Source organism: Salminus brasiliensis, chromosome 1 (genome assembly GCF_030463535.1).
Source record: "Salminus brasiliensis chromosome 1, fSalBra1.hap2, whole genome shotgun sequence".
In the NCBI taxonomy this organism is placed as follows: Eukaryota; Metazoa; Chordata; class Actinopteri; order Characiformes; family Bryconidae; genus Salminus; species Salminus brasiliensis.
The window spans coordinates 90,851,507-90,875,269 of record NC_132878.1 but is presented as its reverse complement, the minus strand read 5'-3'; the positions used below and the strand labels follow the sequence as shown (position 1 = coordinate 90,875,269).

General features: G+C 41.5%; 1 protein-coding gene across 1 annotated transcript; it reads left to right on the top strand.

The window, feature by feature from the left end:
- Nucleotides 1–1,018: 1,018 nt before the first annotated feature.
- On the top strand, nt 1,019–2,202 carry LOC140557247 (apolipoprotein A-II-like). Its single transcript, XM_072681559.1, has 3 exons — nt 1,019–1,064; nt 1,176–1,302; nt 1,916–2,202. The coding sequence occupies exons 1-3, from the start codon at nt 1,019–1,021 to the stop codon at nt 2,127–2,129; spliced, it is 387 nt and encodes a 128-aa protein (XP_072537660.1). The 3' UTR covers nt 2,130–2,202.
- The last annotated feature ends 21,561 nt before the right edge of the window (nt 2,203–23,763 follow it).

Genomic DNA, 23,763 nt, shown 5'->3' with positions numbered 1-23,763 from the left:
GCTCTCCTCGAATGTTTATCTGCACGGCCCTTTAAAAAGCAGGGTTCTACAAGAGGCCTTTAGTAAAGGCAATGGTTATATGCAGAATAATATATATAGAATAATTTCTATAATTTCTAACTGTTATATAAATATTTAAATAACCCTTTAAACATGGTTCTAACATAAATGGTTCTTCTATTACAATTAATTTGACAATTTATGGAAATATTTACTAAGAGTGTGGTTATATAGAATCATAACATCTCAAAGAGTTATGATGGTTCTCTCAATAGTCTTGTAGAAAAGGGTTCTTGCAAGCCATTCATGTAGTACTAATTGGTATACTGCTAAAAAGGCCACAGACATTATCCTGTCTTATCCAGTGCTTATTTAGGTCCATTTTTCTCTGCTGTTTGTTTATTTTGTTGTTTATGTTTGTTGTCTCTTGTATGATTTAATTGTCACTTTATATTATTTTAGTATTTTCCAACATATTGTTCAACTTGCAATGAAAATGAATGTAAAAAGAATCTTTGGTGCTTAGACTTCTTAAAAAAAGCTCTGTATAGCACCCAAAAAGGGTTACACTGTTGTTACAATTCACAGAATCTGGTACTATATAGAACCATCTTCAATTATGTAGAAAATAAAAATGATATCAATCAATTTTAAAAAATGCCTTTTTTTAAAAGACAAAACAAAATTGTTATTATAAATGGACCAATAGAAATGGTCTACAATTACTTTTGAAAATAATATATAAATACCACAATCACAAATATATAATATCATTTTATTTACATTAACTTTAACGTTAAACAGGATCTTATATAGTTACTATTGTGAGATTTAGGGATTTGGTCTGACAGCAATGACGTGTTCTTATGTGCTAATTATAATATAATCAAAAGACCAGGAAAGAGACAGTTGTTTTTGAAATAAAACTTTTATTTGTCAAATGTTAGAAACTGTAAAGAGATCAAACCCATGCATGTATGTGTTTCATTCTTAGGCAAGCCTTGCTCAGTCTGCAACCATGAAGTTCGCCCTCATCGCTGCCCTTGTTGTTGTGCTGGCCATTGGTAAGACTCTTGTCATGCTAACACATGGAATCATGTAGTTGGACGTTATAAAATGTTATAATCAACATTTTAATAAGGAACAATTGACAAAGGTTGTTCTTTGTATCACAGGCTCAGAGTCTGCCAGCCTGGTCAAGAGAGAAGTGCCCGAGGAGTTACAGAAGGTGGGCCAGTACTTCCAGGGCCTTGTCGATGCCCTGAAGACCGTTGAGGGCCCTGAGCTGGCCAACATGGCCAAGTAAGTTTTAGACCAGGACTGTTTTTATGACATTTCATTGAATTAATGGTTTGACAGAGTTCATGAATTGATATGCTTGCTGTGTTTTTGGCCTACAGTACCCAGAATGCATCATAGCATAGCCACTGATGCTGAGGCCAAAAATACAGACATGATATTCAACTTCCTAGCAGTAACATAGCGTAGCCAGCTAGCATAAAAGAAACATGTTAAACAGATCCACTCTAAAGCAGTTCTATTTCTTCATAATCCCCTCCCACCTTCAAGATACATCATCAGCAGTGGGTCTATCTAGTCTTTAAACTGGAAAATCTCACTCTGAAGACGACTGCAAACCACTGTAGTGAGCAAGTAGGCATGTTTACAACGGAGGAAGCAAATAGTTGCATTTTGTTATTTTGGGTGGAGTGCCCCTTTAATGTAGAATGAAGTCATAGTCTAGACGGTATTTCTTGTGGACATTTATTGCCTCCAAATTTTCAATCAATTTCTATAAAACGTATCTAATAACGTTCATCACAAATGACATGGGATCCCTTCAATTTGCACTGTTAGAGAACCACACCATGTCAGGCATGAGTGCCACGCTTAACTGTGGCGTCTGATTCTCCAGGTCTTACGTTGAGCAGAGCAGATCCCAGATCCAGCCCATGATCGAGAAGCTCCAGGAACAGCTGAAGCTTTCCAACATCGACGATCAGATCAAGCCCCTGGCTGCTTCTCTGCAGGCCCAGATCGCCCCCTACACCGACCTGGTGCAGACCCAGGTCGAGGACGCCCTCAGGTTTATGGTTGACCAGACCAAGGCCATCATGCCCTCCCAGTAAAAAAACTCTAGGATATCTGAGAAACAGGCCTTCGGGGAAATCACCACTCTTCGTCCCCCCCCTCCCCTTTGAGATGACATCACGTGCTAACGTAGAACAATAAAGGGGTTTAAGGCGATTGCTTTGTGTTGGCTCTTCATTAAGTAACACACACTACTGAGTATTTTAATCTGGTTGAGAAGAATTGATGAAAAGGGTAGCAGAACTAAACTCCATGCAGAAGTAAAGCTACAGAAAAAAGCCACTTATTGTGATTACATGGGTCCAAATTTCTGCATAATTCAATCAGTGAGAAATAAACAGGGTCATTGCAAGTGGTTCGGTGTGAAATCCTGCATTCTAGGCCCTGTTCACACCTGGCATTAGCATGCTTCCTGGGTGATCTGATCATAAGTGGCCAGCTCAAAGTCCAGGTGTGAACGTGTTACAGTGCGACTCGAGGACCCATCGTAATCCGATCACTCAGACCTCATTCGGAGGTGGTCAGAGACACATATGACCACATTATCCTTGTAGCATGAACGCCAAAGTGTCTCGATGCATCCCCAACAGCAAAGCCCTGTCCACATCAACTGCATCACTGCCCCAGCTGGAACATACATAATAACCAAGAGACCACATTGTCTAGCTGTTAGTACAAGTTAGGTAACGTTGTGTCTTGGGTGCAAGTGAAACTAGGTGCCTCATCTTGATGAATAATTATTTATTAATTATTAACGAGCATCATGTCCCTCCTCCAGCGGAAATGACGTGGAATATCCGATCACAGGTGGTATGTGGAAATGCCAGGTGTGAGCGGCTATTCATTTTGACAATCATTTGTGATCAGATCACCCGAGACGAATGTCAAAGCCAGGTGTGAATGGGGCCCTTAAAGAGCCAGAGGTGTTTACAGTGTTGGTGAATGGAATCAGATGTCTTATAGCTTTATTACTTTACAGTCTTTACATTAAATGGTAACAAATATGTTGTTTGAGCCTAGAGCCGAGATAGTCGCATGAAGGTTTTGGCCTGTTTCTTGACTAATGGGCAAGGTGTAGGGCTTAAATAGGTCAATCCAATCTGGTAGCTTTTCCAAAATCTAAATAAGTAAACACATAAATATATATCTAAATAACAACTTATGGTTGTATTGAGACAAGCCACACCTTCCATGCTGCAGTTGGCTGGTCGTCCATACTGAGTCTAGCAGTAGTGGTTGTAGTTATGGGCCAAACCAAGGTGACAACGCCACGCCTCCTGTGCTGAAACCGGCTAATGGCTCTCCTACTAGAGGCCATTATGTTGTGGTTGGTTAATTAACAGATGTAACTCCCAAGATTAGTGTCAAAACATGTATAAGTCTTTTTCATGTGCCTGTCAATAACCTGGATGACTGGATCTCAGGACTATTTGGACAGGATTAGTTTAACATAAGAAGGCAGGATAATGTAATTATGGCAGTTGTCACTCAGTGATGTTAGGCTCAATCAAAGCTCTGCTATATCAGACATTTACAGACATGACAGAGGGCTCCTGCGTCAGTAAAGGTTCCAGTGAATTTTACCTGCAACAAAACAAACCATAGAAATAACATCAGATTATATAAATTATGTCCGATTTGCCATTTGGGTCCATATTTCCTCATATCCTCTGGACCAGAAGGATTTGTGGCTTTTCTTGGGAGCATGGATGCACTGTCGTTGAGTTGGGGGGCTTGTTTAATTCTAAGGGATCATGTAGCTGTTTGTATAGCATAGCAGCTAACTACCCCACCTGGTGGACTAGGGTTTGATTCCCTGGCCAGGAGAGCCTATCACACTACACCAATAAGAGTCCTTGGGCATGACTCCTAACTCTACATTCTCCTAGCTGTGTAACACGCTTGATATGTTAGTCCCTCTGGATAAGAGCACAGGCAAATCTGCGCTTTTTAAACCTTAAAAAGGTTCTTCGTGAGTTCTTCAGAGCAGCTCAGTGGTCTACTGCTCTGCCACTATGCTGATTGGTCATCAACAGCTGGAGTACAAGAGAGCACAGTTGGCCAGGCTGCTTCCAGGTGGGTAGATGGCGCTCTCTCCCCTCATTACCCTGATGAAGTGATGTTAGCCAGCACAGGCGTCTGTAAGCTGGTGCGGTGATGCTGGAGAGCTGGTGCTTACCTCTGAGCGTGGTGGCTGGCTAGGCATTATTGGAGGAGATGTGTGTTAAGTCCTTACCCTCCTTTGGGAGCATTGCTAGTGCTAGGAGGAGCTAATTTGCAGAACCAAATTGGGAGAAAAGGAGAAAAATTGGTAAGACTTTTTTAAATTTATAAATAAATATTTAAAATAAAAGGTTCTTCGTGCTGTAAGTGTGGTGCACAGCAAACAGGGTTTATGTGAAAAGTGGTGGGATTGGTCTGATTACAGGTGGAGTTCAGAAACCGGTGTCCTGTAGTGCTGGTAATGTTTCCATACAGACAGTTACAGCAGAGCTACAGCAGAGCTACAGCAGGAAAAGAAAACCATGAACAAGAAGTTGAGTGTATTACATAAAATAAGCCACAGCTATTTAATACAACCTGCAGCATACATACAGTCATACATACCTCCCATCTGCAAAATGCACTACATGGACGAAAGTATTGGGACACCTGCTCATTAATTGTTTCTTCTGAAATGAAGGGTATTAAAAATACCATAATTCCAGAGAACACAGTTCCACTGTTCCACAGATCAGTGCTGGGGGCTTTACACCCCTCTAGCCCACGCCTGGCATTAGGCAGCATGGTGCCAATAGGTTCACGTTTATCTGCTCCAGGGAGTCTTATTCTATTGGCAGTACTTCTCTACAGGGACGAGACAAGCTGTGTGTGTGTGTATTTGCACATCTTGCACATCTATGTCAGCAATGCGTGCATTTTAAAGTAGCTGAATGTATTCATTAGAAGGAGTGTCCACAAACATTCGGACATGTAGTGTAGCAGCTTTACAGGAGGAGGACAAAACCTCCAATGGAAGTCAGTGTCATTTTTTTGAGCATTTCTAATGGTCCGTGAAGTTTTGACAGATTGTGAAGAATAACTGCCAGATTTACATAAGGTGTTAAAAAGTTAAAATGGCAAAAATGGAGATACAAGGTTTCATCATTGCAACGGCAATGATATAGTTAATACTGACTGGGACAGACAGATTGTGATATCAGTCCCCAGACTATAATCTCTAAATTCTAGACATTGGCCTAAATTCAGACAGTTCCTTTGTTCACCACATAGCTCTTATAGAGGACTGTATCCATCCATAACCCTATAAGCCCCGCCCCTGAGCCAGTATTGGCTCTGAGATAAGCCAATCCAGGTGAAGCAAACGGGGATGCCAATCTTAGAGCTTGCAGACGGGCTCTATTAGACTGACCCGGGTAGGCAAAAGGCGTACGCAATAACTACGCAAGCAATTGCGACGTAAACAGATACAGTCCAATTATGAACATGATAAAACCTTATTCTATATGTCAATTATTATTGAGTTTGTTCACTCATTTATTCTTTATTTTGCTTCATAACCTAATCTCACAGTCAGTAGCTTGCCAAGAATTAGGGGGTGAAAGTGAAGAGTGGAAAAGAGAAAAAAACGTTAACGTAAAAACGTAAAAACGTTAAGCGAGTTCGAGGTTCTTTTCGCAGTTTATTGGCTTATTGGCTCGAAATCACACAATAACTGTGCTGTTAAATGAGTGAAGCGACTGTAATGTTTTGTAATCACGTTTTTGTACTTTATCTCCAAGTAGTCATTAAGACTCTCGTTAAACTGCTCTCATAAAGTCAAGGCTAGCAAAAGGCCTCGTAGTGCTAACCAATAGTGGACATATCTGCATCCCGCCCGACCAAGCTCAAGACCACGTTGACACTCAACAGTAACCAGTTAGCGGTTTGGCCAAACGGCAAGCCCAGACTTCCACTGGAATTCCCTTCCGAAAAAGGTTCAGTATATGTACTGTTCGCTAATTTGTTCGGAGGCGCCGCCATTGTACATTTTACTACCTTTATGTTCAGATTTGTCAGTAAACGAATTTCAGTAAGTAAAATTCTTCACTGCTAACTAAAATAATCTACAGAACCCAGAGCGCTCTTACTGTATACTTTACTAGACCAGTTCATTCATTATAACCCAGTGTAAGTGCGCTACATATATTACTTGTGCATAGGGCCACTGCCATTTCAGCAGTTCAGCAAATTAGCAAAAATCACAGTGCAGTACCTCAGATTTGATATTTTACCATCTGCTATACACATTTAATATTTTGTATTTTATTTCATTGCTTATTAAATTGAATTCAACTTAGTTTAACTCGTTTTGTCCATCTACTGACTGAGCGATGACGGTAGATTAGCCCTGTCTGAAAGAATAGTAGACACAATCATACACAGAAATATGAAAATGACAAAAACAGCAACAACAAGAAAGTACAGTGGTAGTACAGTGCTATAAACACCAAATCAGCCATAACATCAGATTATTAGATTAACATTACATGATAAACACTGATGGTCTTCACCTACTGTGGCTTCATCTGTCAAGGGGTGGATATATTAGGCAGCAAGTGAACAGTCCGTTCTTGTTAAATGCAGGACAAACGGCCAAGCATAAGAATCTGAGACACTTAAATAAGAAGCAGATTGTGATGGCTAAACGACTGGGCCAGAACATCTCCAAAACATCAGACAGGTCTTGTGTTTTTTTTTTTTTTTGGTATGCAGTGGTCAGTGCCTACAAATAAAGGGAAAACCGGTGTTCCAGCGACAAGGCCCCACCTCACAACTTACAGGACTGAAAGGATCTGCTGCTCTCGTTGCGGTGCCAGATACCACAGAGCGCCTTTAGAGGTCTTGTGGAGTTCATGTCTCGAATGGTCAGATCTGTGTGTGTGGGGGCACAAGAGGGACCTACTCAATATTAGGCAATAACTAATGTTATGGCTGATTGGTGTACATCATACATTGTTGATTTTTTTTAAAGGTCAAAAGGTGCATGTATTTGTCACTGTGCAGTGAAATGGGTCCTCCGCATTTAACCCATCTGTGGTAGTGAACACACACACTAGTGAGCTAGGGGCAGTGAGTACACACACACACACACCCAGAGCGGTGGACAGCCAACTCCAGTGCCCGGGGAGCAGAGAGGGTAAAGGGCCTTGCTCAAGGGCCCAACAGTGGCAGCTTGCCAAGCCCGGGAATCGAACCCACAACCCTGTTATCGATAACCCGGTGCTCTAACTGCTGAGCCACCACTGCCCCAACGTTAGCATATTTATGATCTATTATCTATCTATATATCTATCTATCTATCTATCTATCTATCTGTCTGTCTATCTGTATATCTATCTGTCTATCTGTCTATCTATCCATCCATCCATCCATCCATCCATCCAGCTATCTATCCATTATCCATCCATCCATCCATCCATGTATCCATCCATCTATACATCCATCCATCCATCCATCTATCTATCTATCTATCTATCTATCTATCTATCTATCTATCTATCTATCTGTCTGTCTATCTGTATATCTATCTGTCTATCTATCTCTTTGTCTGTCTCTCTATCTGTCTGTCTGTCCATCTATGTATGTATGTATCTATCTATCTATCTATCTATCTATCTATCTGTCTGTCTATCAACCTGGAGTATAACATGTAATCACATCCTTGACATGAGCAATAGAAACAGTGTCTTGGGGCCCAAATATTAATATTTTTATTATTTGTATTATTAAATGATGATATAAGACATCTTTCTTGATTTTACTGAATTTATTTATTGCAACTTTATCTATTTCTGTACAGAATTAAGCTCTTTTAATTTTCCTTTAAAGCTTAAAAACACCTTAGACATAGATTCGATTACCAGCTGAATGACCAGCATATCAGTGTCCAAAATACAACATATGCTGGATTTGCTGGTGGCCAGCATGTCACTGGTGAACAGCATATGCTGTGTGCTGTCAGTACTCGTTTTCTTCCAACAGGGGGCAGTGTGTATGAAGTTAATGTCCTTCTCTTCACTAACGTGCGAGGTGAAGTCGTCCCAGGGCTGTAGGGGAGACTATGATTTGTTGTCTGCTTAAAGAACAACAACAAAATCACTAGTCTTCCACACTGCAGTGGACAGAGCAGTCCAGTCAAATCCTGTGACCTGCACCGTGTTGTTCCTGAATCTTGGGTCTCAGAGGCTAACCTTGGTTCTGTAGCCCATAGTCAGTGAAATACCAGTCAATGAAAATGGACCTGATGGTGAAGTCTTAATTGTCCTTTGCCTCAACCTTGGTCTTGTACTGGACAAGCTAAAGGATGGATAGCTTGGCCGATAGCTTGTGTCCGTCAACCTTGCTCTGTCTTTTATCAGGTCATAAAGTCAGACGGTCTTGGCTGGGATATTTCAGGTGTCCCTGTCCCATTTTGTTTTATTGGCGCTTTCTTCAAACACACCTTATCTCCACGTGGCATCTCAACAGCCCTCTAATCTCAAACGTGAAGGCTGGACAGACACACGGAAAGTACTGTAAGTCCTCAGTGACCTTCTCCTTGGGCAGATTCACAAAGCAGTGTAAGCTCTTACTGACCTTACACTCGACCAGACATGTGTGCATGTCTGAGATACGAGTGAGCATTTCTGTTTTGTTGAAACCCGAAGCAGATTTCAGACTCTTTCAGGTCATGGTTAGAAACTGTGGTTCCTATCAGCAGGACAACTGTAGCGGTTTTGGTGTTCATGCCTAAAATATGTAACTGAGGCTAAAGAAAGCAAAAATGGACCAATCCCTATAGATTAGTTATGTTCAGTGTGCTGACGTGATCATGAAGTAAAGGGACAAAAGTATTGGGACACCTGCTCATTCACTGTTTCTTCAGAAATCTATTTAAAAAGAGTTTATCCTCCTTCAACTGTACAGAGAAGACTTTCTACTAGATTTTGAAGGAGCATTGCTGTGAGGATCTGATTGCATTCAGTGATGAGAGCGTTAGTGAGGTCAGGATGTTGGATGATCACCACCCTACCTCATCATTCCCAACTCCACAACTCATCCCAAAAGTATTGGGTGGAGCATCATCCACCGTTTCAAAAAGTCCCACTGCTCCACAGCTCAATGCTGGGGGGCTTTATACCCCTCTAGCCCACGCCTGGCATTAGGCAGCATGGTGCCAATAGGTTTATCTTTACCTACTACAGAGAGTCCTATTCTATTGGAAGTACTTCTGTACAGGGACTAGACAGGATATGTTGTGTGTGTGTATTTGCACAATGGGTGCATACTTTAACTTAAATTCATTAGAAATGAATTTTAACAGAATTATGTCCCCTGACACCGGTCAGGTATAGTTGTGGATAAACAGTGGGATATTTATGAATATCTATGAATATTTATGAATATTTATAAGATTGTTGTTTGAATATTACATAATTACTTATTACTATTACTTATTTCTCTGCTTTTCTACCGATTTTAAGTCGTTTCATCTAGAGAAACATGTTGATTTGACTGATTTACTCTATTGGCAGATCATTTATCTTGTTTCAAGAAAGAATGCCATCACTTACCAAAAGAATAAGACCTTTTTACAACATATAAAATGACCTAAAACAGGAGAAATGTCTGGATTGTCATTGCATTACAATATTCCTACAGCATTTACATAATGCGAATGATCAAATATATCAAACAGATTATAGAGTTTATTGCCAAGATGTCATTTTGTCTTGTGTATCTAATGGTGGAGGACTCATAAGGGTCTTAAATCATGAAAAAGCCAAAGTTACAAGCTTAGAAGCTTCTTCACTGACCTTTTACCTAGAATAGGACCTTCACACGCTTAGCAAATAGGGGTTTTAGCGGGACCCCTCTTGGTGCTATGTAGAAAGAAAGAAAAAGGTCCTTTAAAAAGGCAAAAAACCAAAAATCATTAAACCAGGCGAGGAACCAACTGTTTCATTGTCTTTGTTAGTCGCTATGGTTCTGTTTATTGTCGCTGTCCACAAAAAATGCTTCGCCAAAATGATAACTTTGCTCAATAAAGCGACAGCGTTCTTGATTTGAATTTTACAGATTTAATTCAAGTCACTCGGAGCATTTCTATTGGCCCATTCATCACTGAAGTGTTCACACAGTAACAAGGACGACTGCTGTGTTCAAATTATTGACTAAACACTACAAACTGATGCTGCTGTTGGACAACGACTATATGTATATACATCTACACATTGCCTTTGCTTAAGAACCCTTGAAGAAACCCCCTTTTCTAAGGATGTAGATAATGTACAGGTCCTTTAAAAGTTCAAAAAAAGAGAGAGGTTCTCCACATTCTCCAATCTTTTAAGGGCCATTCACTAAAAGGATCGTTAGGGACCCCAGAAAGTGGTTATTCTAAGGCATCGCACAGTCCCGTCAACAGAATCACTATAATGATCTCACCAGGATACAAAATGTGGTACTCACCATGTCCAGCAGTTCTGTGTCACTCAAAAGAATGAGTTTAATTTTAATTGGAAAACAAAAAAAAGCAAAAGAAATTAATAAATAAATAAAAAAATCTGCCACTCTTAACGTGAGCAGCTGCAAAGAAAAAATAAGAAAAAGAAAAATTAGCAATAAAAGAAAAGCAGCCTTAACAGCAAAAGTGCAACAAGGTGCTCTGGGAGGAAACCTCTGGGCACCAGGTTACAGGTTGTTTGTGGAATCAGTGGAAGACCAGGGGGTCCGGTCTGGTTCCCGGCGCTTCGCAAGAAAGTAAATTCTTCGAAAAAATGTTGAAGTCGGTGGATTCGGAGCGGCCTTCTCTGCAAAACAGCACACCTCCGTCTCTCTGGCCACTGGTGCATACTGATGGATGTGTTTTGTGGGCAGTGGGTTATGGTTTTTACTCTGAAAGCTGAAAGACAGACAACCTCCCCCCCAACCCCTACACACACACACTCTCACACACACACACACACAGGTGCTATTCAAGGATATTGTGTAAAAAAAAAATGACGTCGCTGAGAATTTTGAGCTTTCAATGTAAAAGTCCCACCCTCCTCCTCCTCCTCCCCCTGGTCCTCCACTCCCACCTCCACCTCCACTACCGGCACTGTGGTGGTCCGTCTTCTTAAACCCCTTCCACTGACCAGCTCCCTTCCCCAACCCCAACCATCAGTACCTTAATTTCTTTTAAATCTGCACACACACACACACACACACACACACACTCACACACACACAGACACACACACACACACACACACACACACACACACTCTCACACATACACACACACATGTACATTGCTTGTTTCTGACAAAAGCCTTTTTTCTGTCTGTACGTTCTGCCACTGGGCCCTTTTTTTCATCCCTCCACCAATCAGCCTGTTGAACTGGAGACCGAGGCGGAGATGTGGATGAAGTTGGAGGCAATGCAGGTGCTTCACCTCGGCAACAATGGAGCGCCGGCCTTGGTGATAGTTGCTAGGCAATGGAGGAAATACAATGGCCTCCTTAGAAACCAAAGGCCCTTAAGTGGGCTAAAAGAAGCAAGCGTAACAAACTACATGCACCCGAAACTGGATGGAGGTCGGCTTGACGCAAAAGTGCTGTACTTTTAGCGTGGGCATTGGAAGTAGGGCTGTGTATTGGCAAGCGCCTGGCTATACGGTGTGCATCACCATACAGGGGTTACTTAAGCAATAGAACACGAGGGAGGGAGTGTGTTATTGGGAATAACATCACGGCTGTGATTGCTGTGATGTGATTTGTGATTATACACGACGCACTCCAGTGTTCTGTTGCTTTTATACAACAGTTTTTACTAAAGAATGAAATCAATCAAAGAAGCCCTGAATTTCATCCTGAATCTGTAAAAAAGTAGTTCCACAACAAATGAGGTACTGCTCTGCAGCGCTGCTTTCCAGAACAGCAGGGTCGACAGAGTGGAGGTTGGTTGAGGTACCTGTATGCAGTTGAAGATAACCGCTGATACTTACGGACAGAGCCATAGAACTGTCCAAGTATCAAGTTCAGTCAGAGACGTTATAAATGACAGCTCAGCTCAGCCTTTTCACTTGTTGTAATGTGTCAGTGGAGTGATACCTTTTTAGTGTGAGAAGGACTAAGTTACGATACCATTAATTACTACACTACTAAGTTACTATAGTAACTAAGGTACTGTACTATTACCAAATTACTAAACCACTGAATTACAACACTACTAAGTTACTATACTAAGTTACTAAACTACTAAATTACTACACTAACTGTTAATATACTAACAAAGTTACTATACTATTAAGTTACTATATTCCTAAATTACTATACCACTAAATTACTACACTAACTGTTACTATACTACTATGTTACTATACTAAGTTACTATATTACTAAATTACTATACCACTAAGTTACTATACTACTAAATTACTGCGCTATTAAGTTACTATACTACCTAAGGTACTATACCACTAAGTTACTATACTGAGTTACTATACTACTAAAGTACTACACTACTAAGTTACTATACTACTAAATTACTATACCACTAAATTACTATACTAACTATGATACCATACTTACTAAATTACTATACCACTAAGTTACTATACTGAGTTACTATACCACTAAATTACTGCACTACTAAGTTACTATACTACTAAATTACTATACCACTAAATTACTACATTACTACATTACTATTCTAAATTACTATACCACTGTCACTATACTATGTCACTATACTTACTAAATTACTATACCACTAAATTACTATACTACTAAGTTACTATACTAACTACATTACTATACTATTAAGTTAGTACACTAACAGTAAAATGGAGTAAGTAATAAATGAATAAAAATAAGAATAAAACGTGAGTTTAGGAGTCTGTGCTGAGATCAGACCAGTCTATATATCAATATTTATTCCCCCTAATGTAAATACACTCAGCAAATAATTGGGCATATGAACTAGATGTGCAACGATGCCCTTTGGCCACAATTAAGTTCGATGTGTGATACTGTGTCTAGTGACTTTTTTTGCATATTTTGTTTCGTTCCCCACTTCTTCAGTCTGGTCATTTCTAATTACTGTCTGCATGTTACGTCTCAGGGAAGTATTTTCAGACTCCTGACCATGGAGACCTGCAACAGAGTTTAAACCTTTAACCTCCTCACTGTCAGGCAGTTAGACAGTTGTGCCACCCCTATGCTGTGAAACTATGTGCACTTGTGTGTCCATGATCAAGCAAAATAAAATATATCTTAAATAGGTATATTTATTGGGTATTAGGACAAGGTACATCCAGTTAGCCATAACATTAAAACCACTTCTACTAATGTGTATGTCTCCCTCATGCCACTAAAAGAGCTCTAAACCACCGAGGCGTGCTCACCACACCCCATTATTACCCAGCATTAACGTTTTCAGCAATTTCTGCTACAGTATTGGATAAACAGGCTAGATAACATCACTAAATAGCTTTCATTTGAATATTTGTTTGGTCTGATGGTATAAATATTAAGTATGTGACTTTGGTTGGGGTGAAAAATGCTCAGATGTGGTTTACATGTCAGTTTACCACCCTGTTATTTGACCTCAAAATGAAACACTTTGATTTTCCTTTCATGGTAAGGCTTATAAGAAGAAATATTGGATGCTTTACGCCATATATAAGCATATAATAGCACAGCCTAGCATAGCATAGCATAGCATAGCTATAACTGTAACAACAAAATTATTTCCTGAGCCTCAGGAAATGCTAGAGTTGGCTAGCGTTAGCGTTTAACCCCTCCAGAGGCTTCTGCAAGCTGTGTAAAAGTACAAGGAAAGAAAAGTCAAGGTAGGTGTTTCTAATAAAATGGCCAATGAGTGGAAGCACAAGGTACGTGTTTCTGATGAAATGACCAGTAAGTGACAATACAAAGTAGGTGTTTCTAATAAAGTGGCCAGCAACCGGAAATTGAAGGTAGGTGTTTCTAATAAAGTGGCCAGCAACTGGAAATTTAAGGTAGGTGTTTCTAATAAAGTGGCCAGCAAGTGGAAATTCAAGGTGTGTGTTTCTTAACTGGCCATGAGTGAAAGTACAAAGTTTCTAATAAATTGTCCGTGAGTAGAAATGACGGACATCAACACGGTCACATGCATCTACAAACAAAGGTCCAGGATTTGCAAGTGGACATCAGCAGGTGAGTAGACCCTGTCTGTACTCTGCTTCTTTCTGTCTTTCTGTAGTCCGCCTTCACTTCTTTATCAATGACGTCACGGTTGTTTTTAAAAACAGGCCCTTCAGAACTGGTAGCGGTGCAGGAGAAGGACTCACGGAGACATTAACAGCAGTATGAGCAGCACATTAAAACTGCACAGTTTCAATGCGTTGTGCAATTCCCTCCGTAATACGGACTAATAATGCAGGCAAAGGTCAACCGCTTCCCACCCGGGCTCAAACCGCTGTTTTCCGCTTTCGCCAATCCTGAGCCTGTACAATTGCGTAATTGCGTAATTACGTGAACCTAAGTGGATTTGATTAATAGAGTCCACACAATACAACCTACAGCGGACTAATGCGCTGCACTAGCTATATGGCAACTTATGCAACCTAGGCTATTACGCACTAAACAGTAGTAGTGCTATCTGGTCCAGAATGAATCCTTCCCAAATTTTTCTTATGATTATTTTTTCCCTTTCTTTTTTCTTTTAACCAAAGTCATTTAACTTAACTTCTGCGCTGAATTTCCCTAATTTGCTCGGGTAGCCGTTTGGCAATTAGAAAGCTATTCTTTCATTAAGCCAGGGTCAGCCCATTAACGGCCGTTAAAAGGAGAAGAAAGGCGTAGCGCAAGTTTGACGCACCCCGGCGAGATTTAGACAGGTCTTGACAATGGGACCTGCGGCAAAATGTAAATTGCACTAAATTGCCCCTAATACAGGTGTGCGCAGGGCCCTGAGTGGCACCGGGAGCCTTTTATGCGTATGAGTGATGGGTTCAGCGAGAAATTGGAGGTAAATTAGAGAAGGGAGTGGGGGAAAAAAAGGAAAAACAGCAGAGCGCCCGCCGGCTGAACAAGAGGGACCAAGCGCTGGAAAGATTGTTCTTTTGTGCTGCGAGAGGAGGCAGGTGCACTTTCAGCGAATGGCTGGGCTCAGTGGGAAACAATATATATATATTCCAGAGACCCAAAAAAAAATCACTCTATTAATTGAATTGCATTTTCCAAAGGGAGCGACTTTTTCCTCCCCACTGTTTCCGCTCTCCGTGTTGTCCGAATGTTTGTGTCATGCGTCTGTAATTAAAAACCAATGTGCTTATCTCGTATCGTGTGCATCTCGAAAAACAAGGCCATTGGAGCGGTCCAGGGGCTGAGTGGTCTCACACACAGTCACATTTAAAACAACGGCAGCCGGAGCCGGGCCTCGCGGGGGTCAAAAACAGCAGTGTATACGTTAATGACACATTGTCAGGATAATTAGCTGATCTGACAGTTACATAAATATGGCGTGTAGTGCAGCCCACACTGACTGACCCCACATGTGATATTTTTTAAATAACCTGATAAACAGTGACACGCTAGCTTTCATTTAGTTTGATCTCCACCTAAAAGTGCACAACCTGAAGTCATGCAGTCAGCAAGTCAGAAGGCTCCGTCTCATAGAGAGGACTATGAATTGTCTCCAAACAACATTTTAAATATGCACATAATAAATCTACATAAACACATTACATTACTTCTGTATCTCAGTTTGTGTAATAATCCATATTGATCTGAGCCTCAGAAACATTAGGAGATGAGCTGAAACTGATTAGATACTGTGTAAGAGGTTTAGTCCATGTTTCCTTTGTCCTTTTCATATTCAGAAAGTTAACCATCCTTACTTTCATAATTCTGTACTGAGACTCTCTCTCTCTCTTTATATATATTTATATATATCTATACACATTTACATTTATGGCATTTAGGTGCATATATGCATATATGTGAGCTATTACACCATGTATATATATATATATATATATAGAGAGAGAGAGTCTTAGTACAGATGTTAAGAATTATGAAAGTAATGATGGTTAATATATATATATATATATATATATATATATATATATAATGATGATATCAGCACCTGGGCAGTAGAACAGTGTAATGTGGAGGCATGGTGACTTTTTTATCAATAATGTATAAATAGTTCTGACCAGAGGAGGATGGGTCGGGTCCCCCTTGTGAGTCTTGGTTTCTCCCAAGGTTTCATCCTCCAGCTCTGAGGGGTCGATTTCTTGTCTCTTACTGATTCCTGATTCTGTAAAGCTGCTTTGTGACAACAGCAGTTGTAAAAAGTGCTATACAAATCCATTTGATTGGATTAGATTTGATTAGATAAAAAGCACAATTTATTATTTGTTTTTTCTTATAAATATAATACCACGATTAATAACCAAATACCAAAATAACACATTTTTACAGATTCTATGCTCCAATCAAAAAATATGAGATGAAATGATGAAAAAAAAAAAGAATAAAAAAATTACCAAAACATTATTTGAGTAATTTGAGTCTGATTTTGTCTGATTTGTGTGAATGAGAAGTTACTGACCTGTCAGCTTCATTCAGTTTTACTCAGAGTTTTGTAGTTTTTGGATGAACTGACATTTGGAAAAATCAGCAGGATTACAGGTACTGCAGTTTTGTCCACTGACGTTGTGGTGAACCGCTTACCTCACCGTTTACATGTGAAAAGGTACACGGCCCCTGTCTCTACATCACCGATGACAGCAGCGAAGCTATATTTATATATTTACACTAATATTCAGAGAATATATTTATTTGACACATTTCCAGCAACTCCCTATATATATTTTTGGTATCAAAAAAGGTATGGAATGGAGACACCACTGTATCATACTGAATTCTGAATTTTATGATATTTTGGAAGTACGAATCATGAATTAAGGATCTGTGACAACATTCAAAATTCCAGTAAGTTCACTTCATTAATGGTCCGTTTTTGTTCTGGATGGTGCCCATGCTGCACTGCTGTGCTGAGAATGGTCCACCACCCGAATAATTTCAGGTCAACAGCAGCCCTGTGGTCAGAAAGGACCCCACTGATGAACGGGGGTGAGAGCAGCTGACAGATGCTGCATGACAACAGATGGACTACAGTGTGTGTGTAATTGTACACCTATAGACGATAGCGGAACTACAAGGTAGGTGGAGCTTCAAATGTGGCCAGTGAGTGGAGGAAATGACTACTGGAGATGAAGTGGAGTGCAGATGAATCTGACTACTGATAGAGTGTCCTACAGCCGCCCCTCCGGATTTCACTGATTAAACATACTCTGGACCAGCAACAGTGGCCTTCTGAAGGAGTTAAGGAGAGCACACTAATTATCTAGAATCAGTCACGGCCAGACTGTGTGTGCGTGTGTGTGTGTGTGTGTGTGTGTTAGATCTGTGATGAATTTAGATATGGGCGATATCTAGCCGGGCAGGATGTCCTCACCATCACCTGCAGACTGCTCTGTTATCTTAGCACACTTTGTGGGGTCAACCAGCAAAGCCTTTTTCTGCACTTTCTCTGCACCGCCAGTCGCAGGTTTCCCGCTCTGCCCACGTTTTGACAAAAGTATCCAGACGCTTCTGTTAATGAGTGAGATCAGCTACCTTAGTTTGCGCATGCACAGCTTGAAGGAGACGGCCCCGAAAAGCATGTCTGAAAGTACTCCTCTGCTGCTCGGTGCAATTACACATTCTCGCCAGAGAGGTCTCCAAATCCCCAATACCTACAGCCTATCACTTTAATGTAAACAAAAGAAACACAGCATTATTATTATTATTATTATTATTATTATTATTATTATTATTTGCATCTTCCATACTGTCTGTACTTTTTTTCAGATTTGAAGTTGTACATTTGGGCAAGATTGAGTTTTGATGCTGGTTTAGATTTTATTCAGCAATATCTGGGATGGAATTTAGTAAATTACAGCATTTCTGTGTTAAACATTGCTTTGAAACAAAACTCATGGCTTGCAACAAAAAAAAGATCAGTAGTAGGACCTCATAGCGGCAAGCAAATCTAAGCGATTTGGCCATATTTGGAAGAAATACCGTATAAATACAACAAATAAATAAATAAAACCAACCATATGAGCTTAAAGCCACTACCTACGAGTTGTGTTTTCGGCTTTGTGCAAAGCTTTAACTGTGAAGTTGCTGAAAAGAGTGACATAATGATTCCTCACTTAGGGATTGACTACTCTTTGGTAGCAGGTAAAATCAATCCATGAAAGCAACCAGCAAAAAAAAAAAAAGTAAAAAATCAAGAAAACATCTGGAGAACCCCAAAAAGTTCCATCTTATCTTTCTCACAGTGCAGACCTCTTACCGGCTACTGCTGTGCTGGATGACAAAGCCCACAATAGAAGGCCAATCTGGAAAATGTGCACTGAAATGTCTTCATAAACACTTCAGAAACATTAGAGAGATGGTGTTTACTGTAAGTAGTGTGCCTCCCTTACCTTCTAGTCCACTGCTTCAATTTAATCTTCATTTTCCCCAGCTGGGCAGTTGTGGGACCAAAAAGAAAAAAAAAACCCTCAACATATACCCCCCCCCCAATACACATACACACACACCCACACACACACAAGCTCCAACACCCACAACACACACACACCACCACAGCGCAGCGGGCCAGGAGCAGAAGTGGACCACTCAGTTAGGGCTCTTAATGTAAATTCCATTTCAGAAGCTATTATGCTTGCTTATTTTCCAGACATTTCTGTAAGCAATACAGGCAGCTGCCCCATGCCACCCCACCCCACCAACCTCCCCACAACCCAACCTCTTATAGCCCCCCCCTACCCCCCCACCCTGGGGACCCAGCGAAATGCTTATTCAACAATCGCTCGCCATAAAGACACGTAATGACATTTCGGCGGCAAAGAGGCCTGTGTGGTTTTTAATTCATATTTAATGGTCGGCAGGCTAAATAGGACCACTATCCTAAATGAGAATGGCTACTCTGCACTCACTCTCTCGCATGCTCTTTCTCTCTCGCTCTCTCTCCGAGCTGATGGATGTCTGCTTTAATAGCTGTACCTTGTTTGTTTTCTCTCTCTGTATGCCTCATGCTCAGATGTGACGTGGTGTATGCTGGTAAACTGCCGTGTATGCTGGTAAACTGGTCATGGCATCCGTAAAACATGACACACGCTGCCGTGTTTTACTGCCGTTCATTTGGAAATGATGGGAAATGAAGCAGGCCTTTTTTTTACAGTAGTGGAAGGGGCAGTGTGAGGGGGGCGTAACAGGTGGATGCCGCAGTCTCTCTCAAGAAACTTTCACACACTGTAAAGCATTTTATAGCACTGTCTGACTGCCAGTGTAAACCATCATACACATTAAACCTCTGTGAGTGGTTCAGGTATCTCACCCAGACTTGCTTTTGAAGCCTGGGCCATGCTGCCGGCCATCAGCAAGCAGAGCCTGAGGTAGCACAATTGGCCTTGCTGTCTGTGATTCCGGCCAGCAGGGGCATCTGCGAGCCGATGCGAAAGAGCTGGGTACCCGGCACTTTCCTCCAAATTCGTTGGCTACTCTGTAATGTTGCATCAGTGGCAGTTCGGAACGAGGAGGTGGCTGGTTGCGCATTTGTGTCAAAGGAGGCATGTATCAGTCCTTACCCTGCCTGTGTTGGGAGCATCACATGTGATGGGGGAGGGTACTAATGATGGGTAGAGAAGTACTGCCAATAAAACAGGACTCTCTGGGGCAGATAGACAGGAACCTTTTGACACCTAATGGCTGATGCTAGGCGTGGGCCAGAGGGGTATAAGGGCTATTGAGCTGTGGAGCAGTGGAGGAACTGTGTTCTCTGGAATGATTGATAGTGCTCCATCCAATACTTTTGAAATAGAGAGTTGGGGATGATGAGGTGGGGTGGTGATCATCCAGCATCCTGACCTCACTAACGCTCTTGTCACTGAATGCAATCAGATCCACACAGCAATGATCCTCCAAAATCGTAGAAAGTAGAAAGCTTTCTTACCTGAACAGTGGATGAACAGTGGAGACAGTTACTCCAACAATACTTCTGTCCACTCCATTTACAGCCATATTTGACAGATGGTTGGTAAGAGAGTGAATGGAGGTAGAAAGACTCGTATAGCTATAGAAGTATGGGTGTGTGTCTTTAGTGTGGTAGTAGTTGGTAGTAGGAGAAGCCATGTTAGCTTACTACTGATCTTAGTGATTACCTGGACCAAGAGATCTGGAAAGCTGAGAAGAAACCTCTTCAGGGTACCTGGTAGGATCAATCCTCGGTAGCTGACATGTCAAGGAGAATGAGGACAGAGATCATATACATGTATGCTTGTGTGTAGAGCTTCTAGGAGCTTCTAGTGTCTAGGTTTGCATCTAGACTGGTTGGTCTCTAATTCCTTTTAAGACTGAAAGGTGACTATGCTGGGAAAGACTGTGTAGTTTATCAGCAATACTTGGGAGATCAATGGGAGAGTTAGGTATCCTGGATATTTTGTAAAGGTGTAGCATTGTTCTAGATCATCCACACCTATGGTTCCTTTGCTCTGGTCTGAATTGGTTTGGAGCGTTTTCCCCTTGGTTCGGTTTGGTTGTTTTCACACAGGGAAAAATCCACCAAAATGCGTCCCAGCAAACTACATAAGAACTTTAATTCCCCTTACTAATCAGATCTGTCTGGGGTGGGAGCAAGAACGTAAACACAGGAAGAAGGTCATATGTTCTGGACTGTTGCATATTTCTGTGCAGTTTAACATGGAGCAATGTTACTTGTTCATAGCTGTAGTGATTATCTGGGAGGTATACCAGGTTAAACTAGAGACTTGGATCACCAAGAGAACATGATCACACCTGCCCTAATTACTGACTTCTTAGTCTTCCATTTTTCTGAGGACTTTTGGTTAGTGTATTCTTAACCTCCACCTGGACCTGGGCTTCTCACTCAGTACTTCTGCCAACCTTGTTGTGGTCTAGGTTCCTCCAATGCCTCTTGTCCATTTTTTTAACAAACTTGGTGAATTCACTGGTCACTACACCTCTTTATGAAAGTCCCTCCAGGTACAACAAGAGGAACCTTAAAACATCTCACTTTCTTCTCAACAGTGCTCTCAGTTCTACCACCAGTTACATCTTCTTCAGAACTGCCTCTGTTTACTTCTGCTGCAGCTCTGCTTAGTCCCTTTCACTTTCCTGGGCTCACTCTGTTCCATTGCATCCAAGCCATCTACAGATCTAGATCTTTGTTTTCCAGTTTTTGGATATCTGACATCCCCAGGGCATTTTTACACCTGCACTTTTTAGTACAGTTAAATCGGCCCAGTCCCAAACGAACTCTGGAGCAGGTTGTTTGTGGTGAGAATGTGATCTGACCTTGATCCGATTCAACTATCAGGTGTTCTCTGTAGGGTTGAGCTTGCAGTTGAGTTTTTGCAAGAGACCACCTCCTCTCAAGGGTCTTGGTGCAATTGTTTTGGTCCGCATGCGATTAGTGTATTCACACCTGCCCAAACAATTCACACCAAGGGTAGGTGGAAGTGATCGAGCAGCATGAGCCCAGAGAAGTGGAAAGGACTGAGGAGAATTATCCAGTGTCAGTTCTGAAGTAGATGTAGCTGGTGGTAGAACTGAGAGCACTGCTGAGAAGACAGTTGTTGAGAGATGTTGAGAGCTGGAGGAACTGTTATGGAGAGGGGTTAGTGAAACTGTGAATTTACCCAAGTTTGTTAAACATTTGACACGAGGCACTGGAGCATGGGGTAGGTGTGGTGCAACAGATAACTCCTGTACCTGCCACTGAGCTACCACACCATGTTGGAGACTGGGGTTCAATTCCCGGTCTGGGTGACTATGCTGTGCTACAGCAATAACCAACCTTGGGCAAGACTCCTATCATTTACATTTATGGCATTTAGCAGACGCTCTTATCCAGAGCTATTTACCCAAGAAAAACCTCAGCTAGTTTGAATAAGCTAAAAATTCAAAGATACCTCTAAGCTTCAACACTACTAAACACAAATCAATAAGGAGACCATAGTACTCTCAGAAGAGGTGGGTCTTCAGTCTGGGTTTGAAGACAGCGAGCGTTGGACTCTGCTGTTCGGACACCCAGGGGAAGCTCGTCCCACCACTTCGGTGCAGGACAGAAAAAAGTCTGGATGCTTGTCTTCATGGATCTTAAAGGATAGCGGGTCGAGCTGAGCCGTACTTGAATCTTGAAGGGCTCTAGGTGCGGATCGGCTTTTGACCATCGCCATCAAGTACGGAGGGGCTGGCTGGTCCAGTCTTGGCTTTGTAGGCCAGAGTCAGGGTTCTGAATCTGATGCGGGCAGCAGCTACAGGAAGCCAGTGAAGAGAGAGAACACAACAGAGGAGATGAACATGGCTGAATTTAGGAACATTGAAGACGACCTGTGCCGCTGCATCCTGGATGAGTTGCAGGGGCCTGATGGTGCGCAGAGGAAGACCAGCCAGAAGAGAGTTGCAGTAGTCAAGTCTCGAAGTGACGAGAGACTGAATGAGCACCTGGGTGGCCTCTCTGGAGAGGAAGGGGCGAATTCTCCGGATGTTGTACAGGAGAAATCTGCATGACTGAGTTACATTTGCAACATGACCTGAGAACGATAACTGATCATCCATGACTACACCCAGGCTTCGTGCTTCTGTAGATGGAGTGGCCAGTAAAACTACATTTCCCCCTCTCTGTAATACAAGTAACCTTGTAAGTCGCTCTGGATAAGAGCGTCAGATAAATGCCATAAATGTAAATGTAAATGGAGCAACCTAGACCACAAGAATGTAGACTGAGGCACTGAGAAAGGTGAGAAGTCCAGGTCCAGGATAAGAACCCATTAATCAAACGTTCTAGGAGAATGGAAGAAGTTTAGGGTTTGTTCTCTGCAGTGATCAGAGGAAGGGATCCATGGTTTAGTTGCATAAGCGGTAATGAGGTCACTTTTGCTCATCGGTGACTGACAGTTCCAGCACACCAAGCAGGGTAGATAAGCTGAGCTGGGTGGAGTTCAACCTACAGCAAGAAGAAGGATGGATAGGGCAATCAGAGAAGGGTCAGGTGCACTGTTAATAACAAAGGTGCTTCAGATGGTTCCACTTTTGGTTCCATAATAGAGATGTGTGAAGAGTGTGAGGGACCATTCAACGGTCTATAGAACCTTTAGTTGATGTAAAGATTATTTACCATTTTTAAGGCTCTTTGCACTCGTCACACATCTCTATTTAAAACAAGGCTACTTATGGAACTATGGCATCACTCAAAGAACTAATTGAAGATGTTTAATCGTGTTGAATATCATTGTTTCTTTCTGTTGAACACTGAGAAAAAAATGTTTGGCAGGCTGAAGCTTTATGCATTCCTTCTTCTGTGGCTTTCTGAAGGTAGACGTCCTTGTTGTTAGGAGACAAAGCCTTTCTTCTGCACATAAACTGCATTAACTAAGTAGACATTTTGACACAGGAATTCTGAAAATCATTAAAACAACAACAGAGTCATTCAGAGTGATCTGATGCTAAATGCTTCACTCCTACCTCAGAAACCCACCCAGACAGAATTGTTCGATGCCTCTTAGGGCTCCCCTACAGAAAGCTAGTGCATGGATTGGTT

Coding starts and splice junctions, on each gene's coding strand:
- LOC140557247 (XM_072681559.1), top strand. CDS start 1,019: ATGAAGTTCGCCCTCATCGCTGCCCTTGTTGTTGTGCTGGCCATTG. Junction 1,065..1,175: donor TGTTGTTGTGCTGGCCATTG/GTAAGACTCTTG, acceptor TTTGTATCACAG/GCTCAGAGTCTGCCAGCCTG. Junction 1,303..1,915: donor GAGCTGGCCAACATGGCCAA/GTAAGTTTTAGA, acceptor CTGATTCTCCAG/GTCTTACGTTGAGCAGAGCA.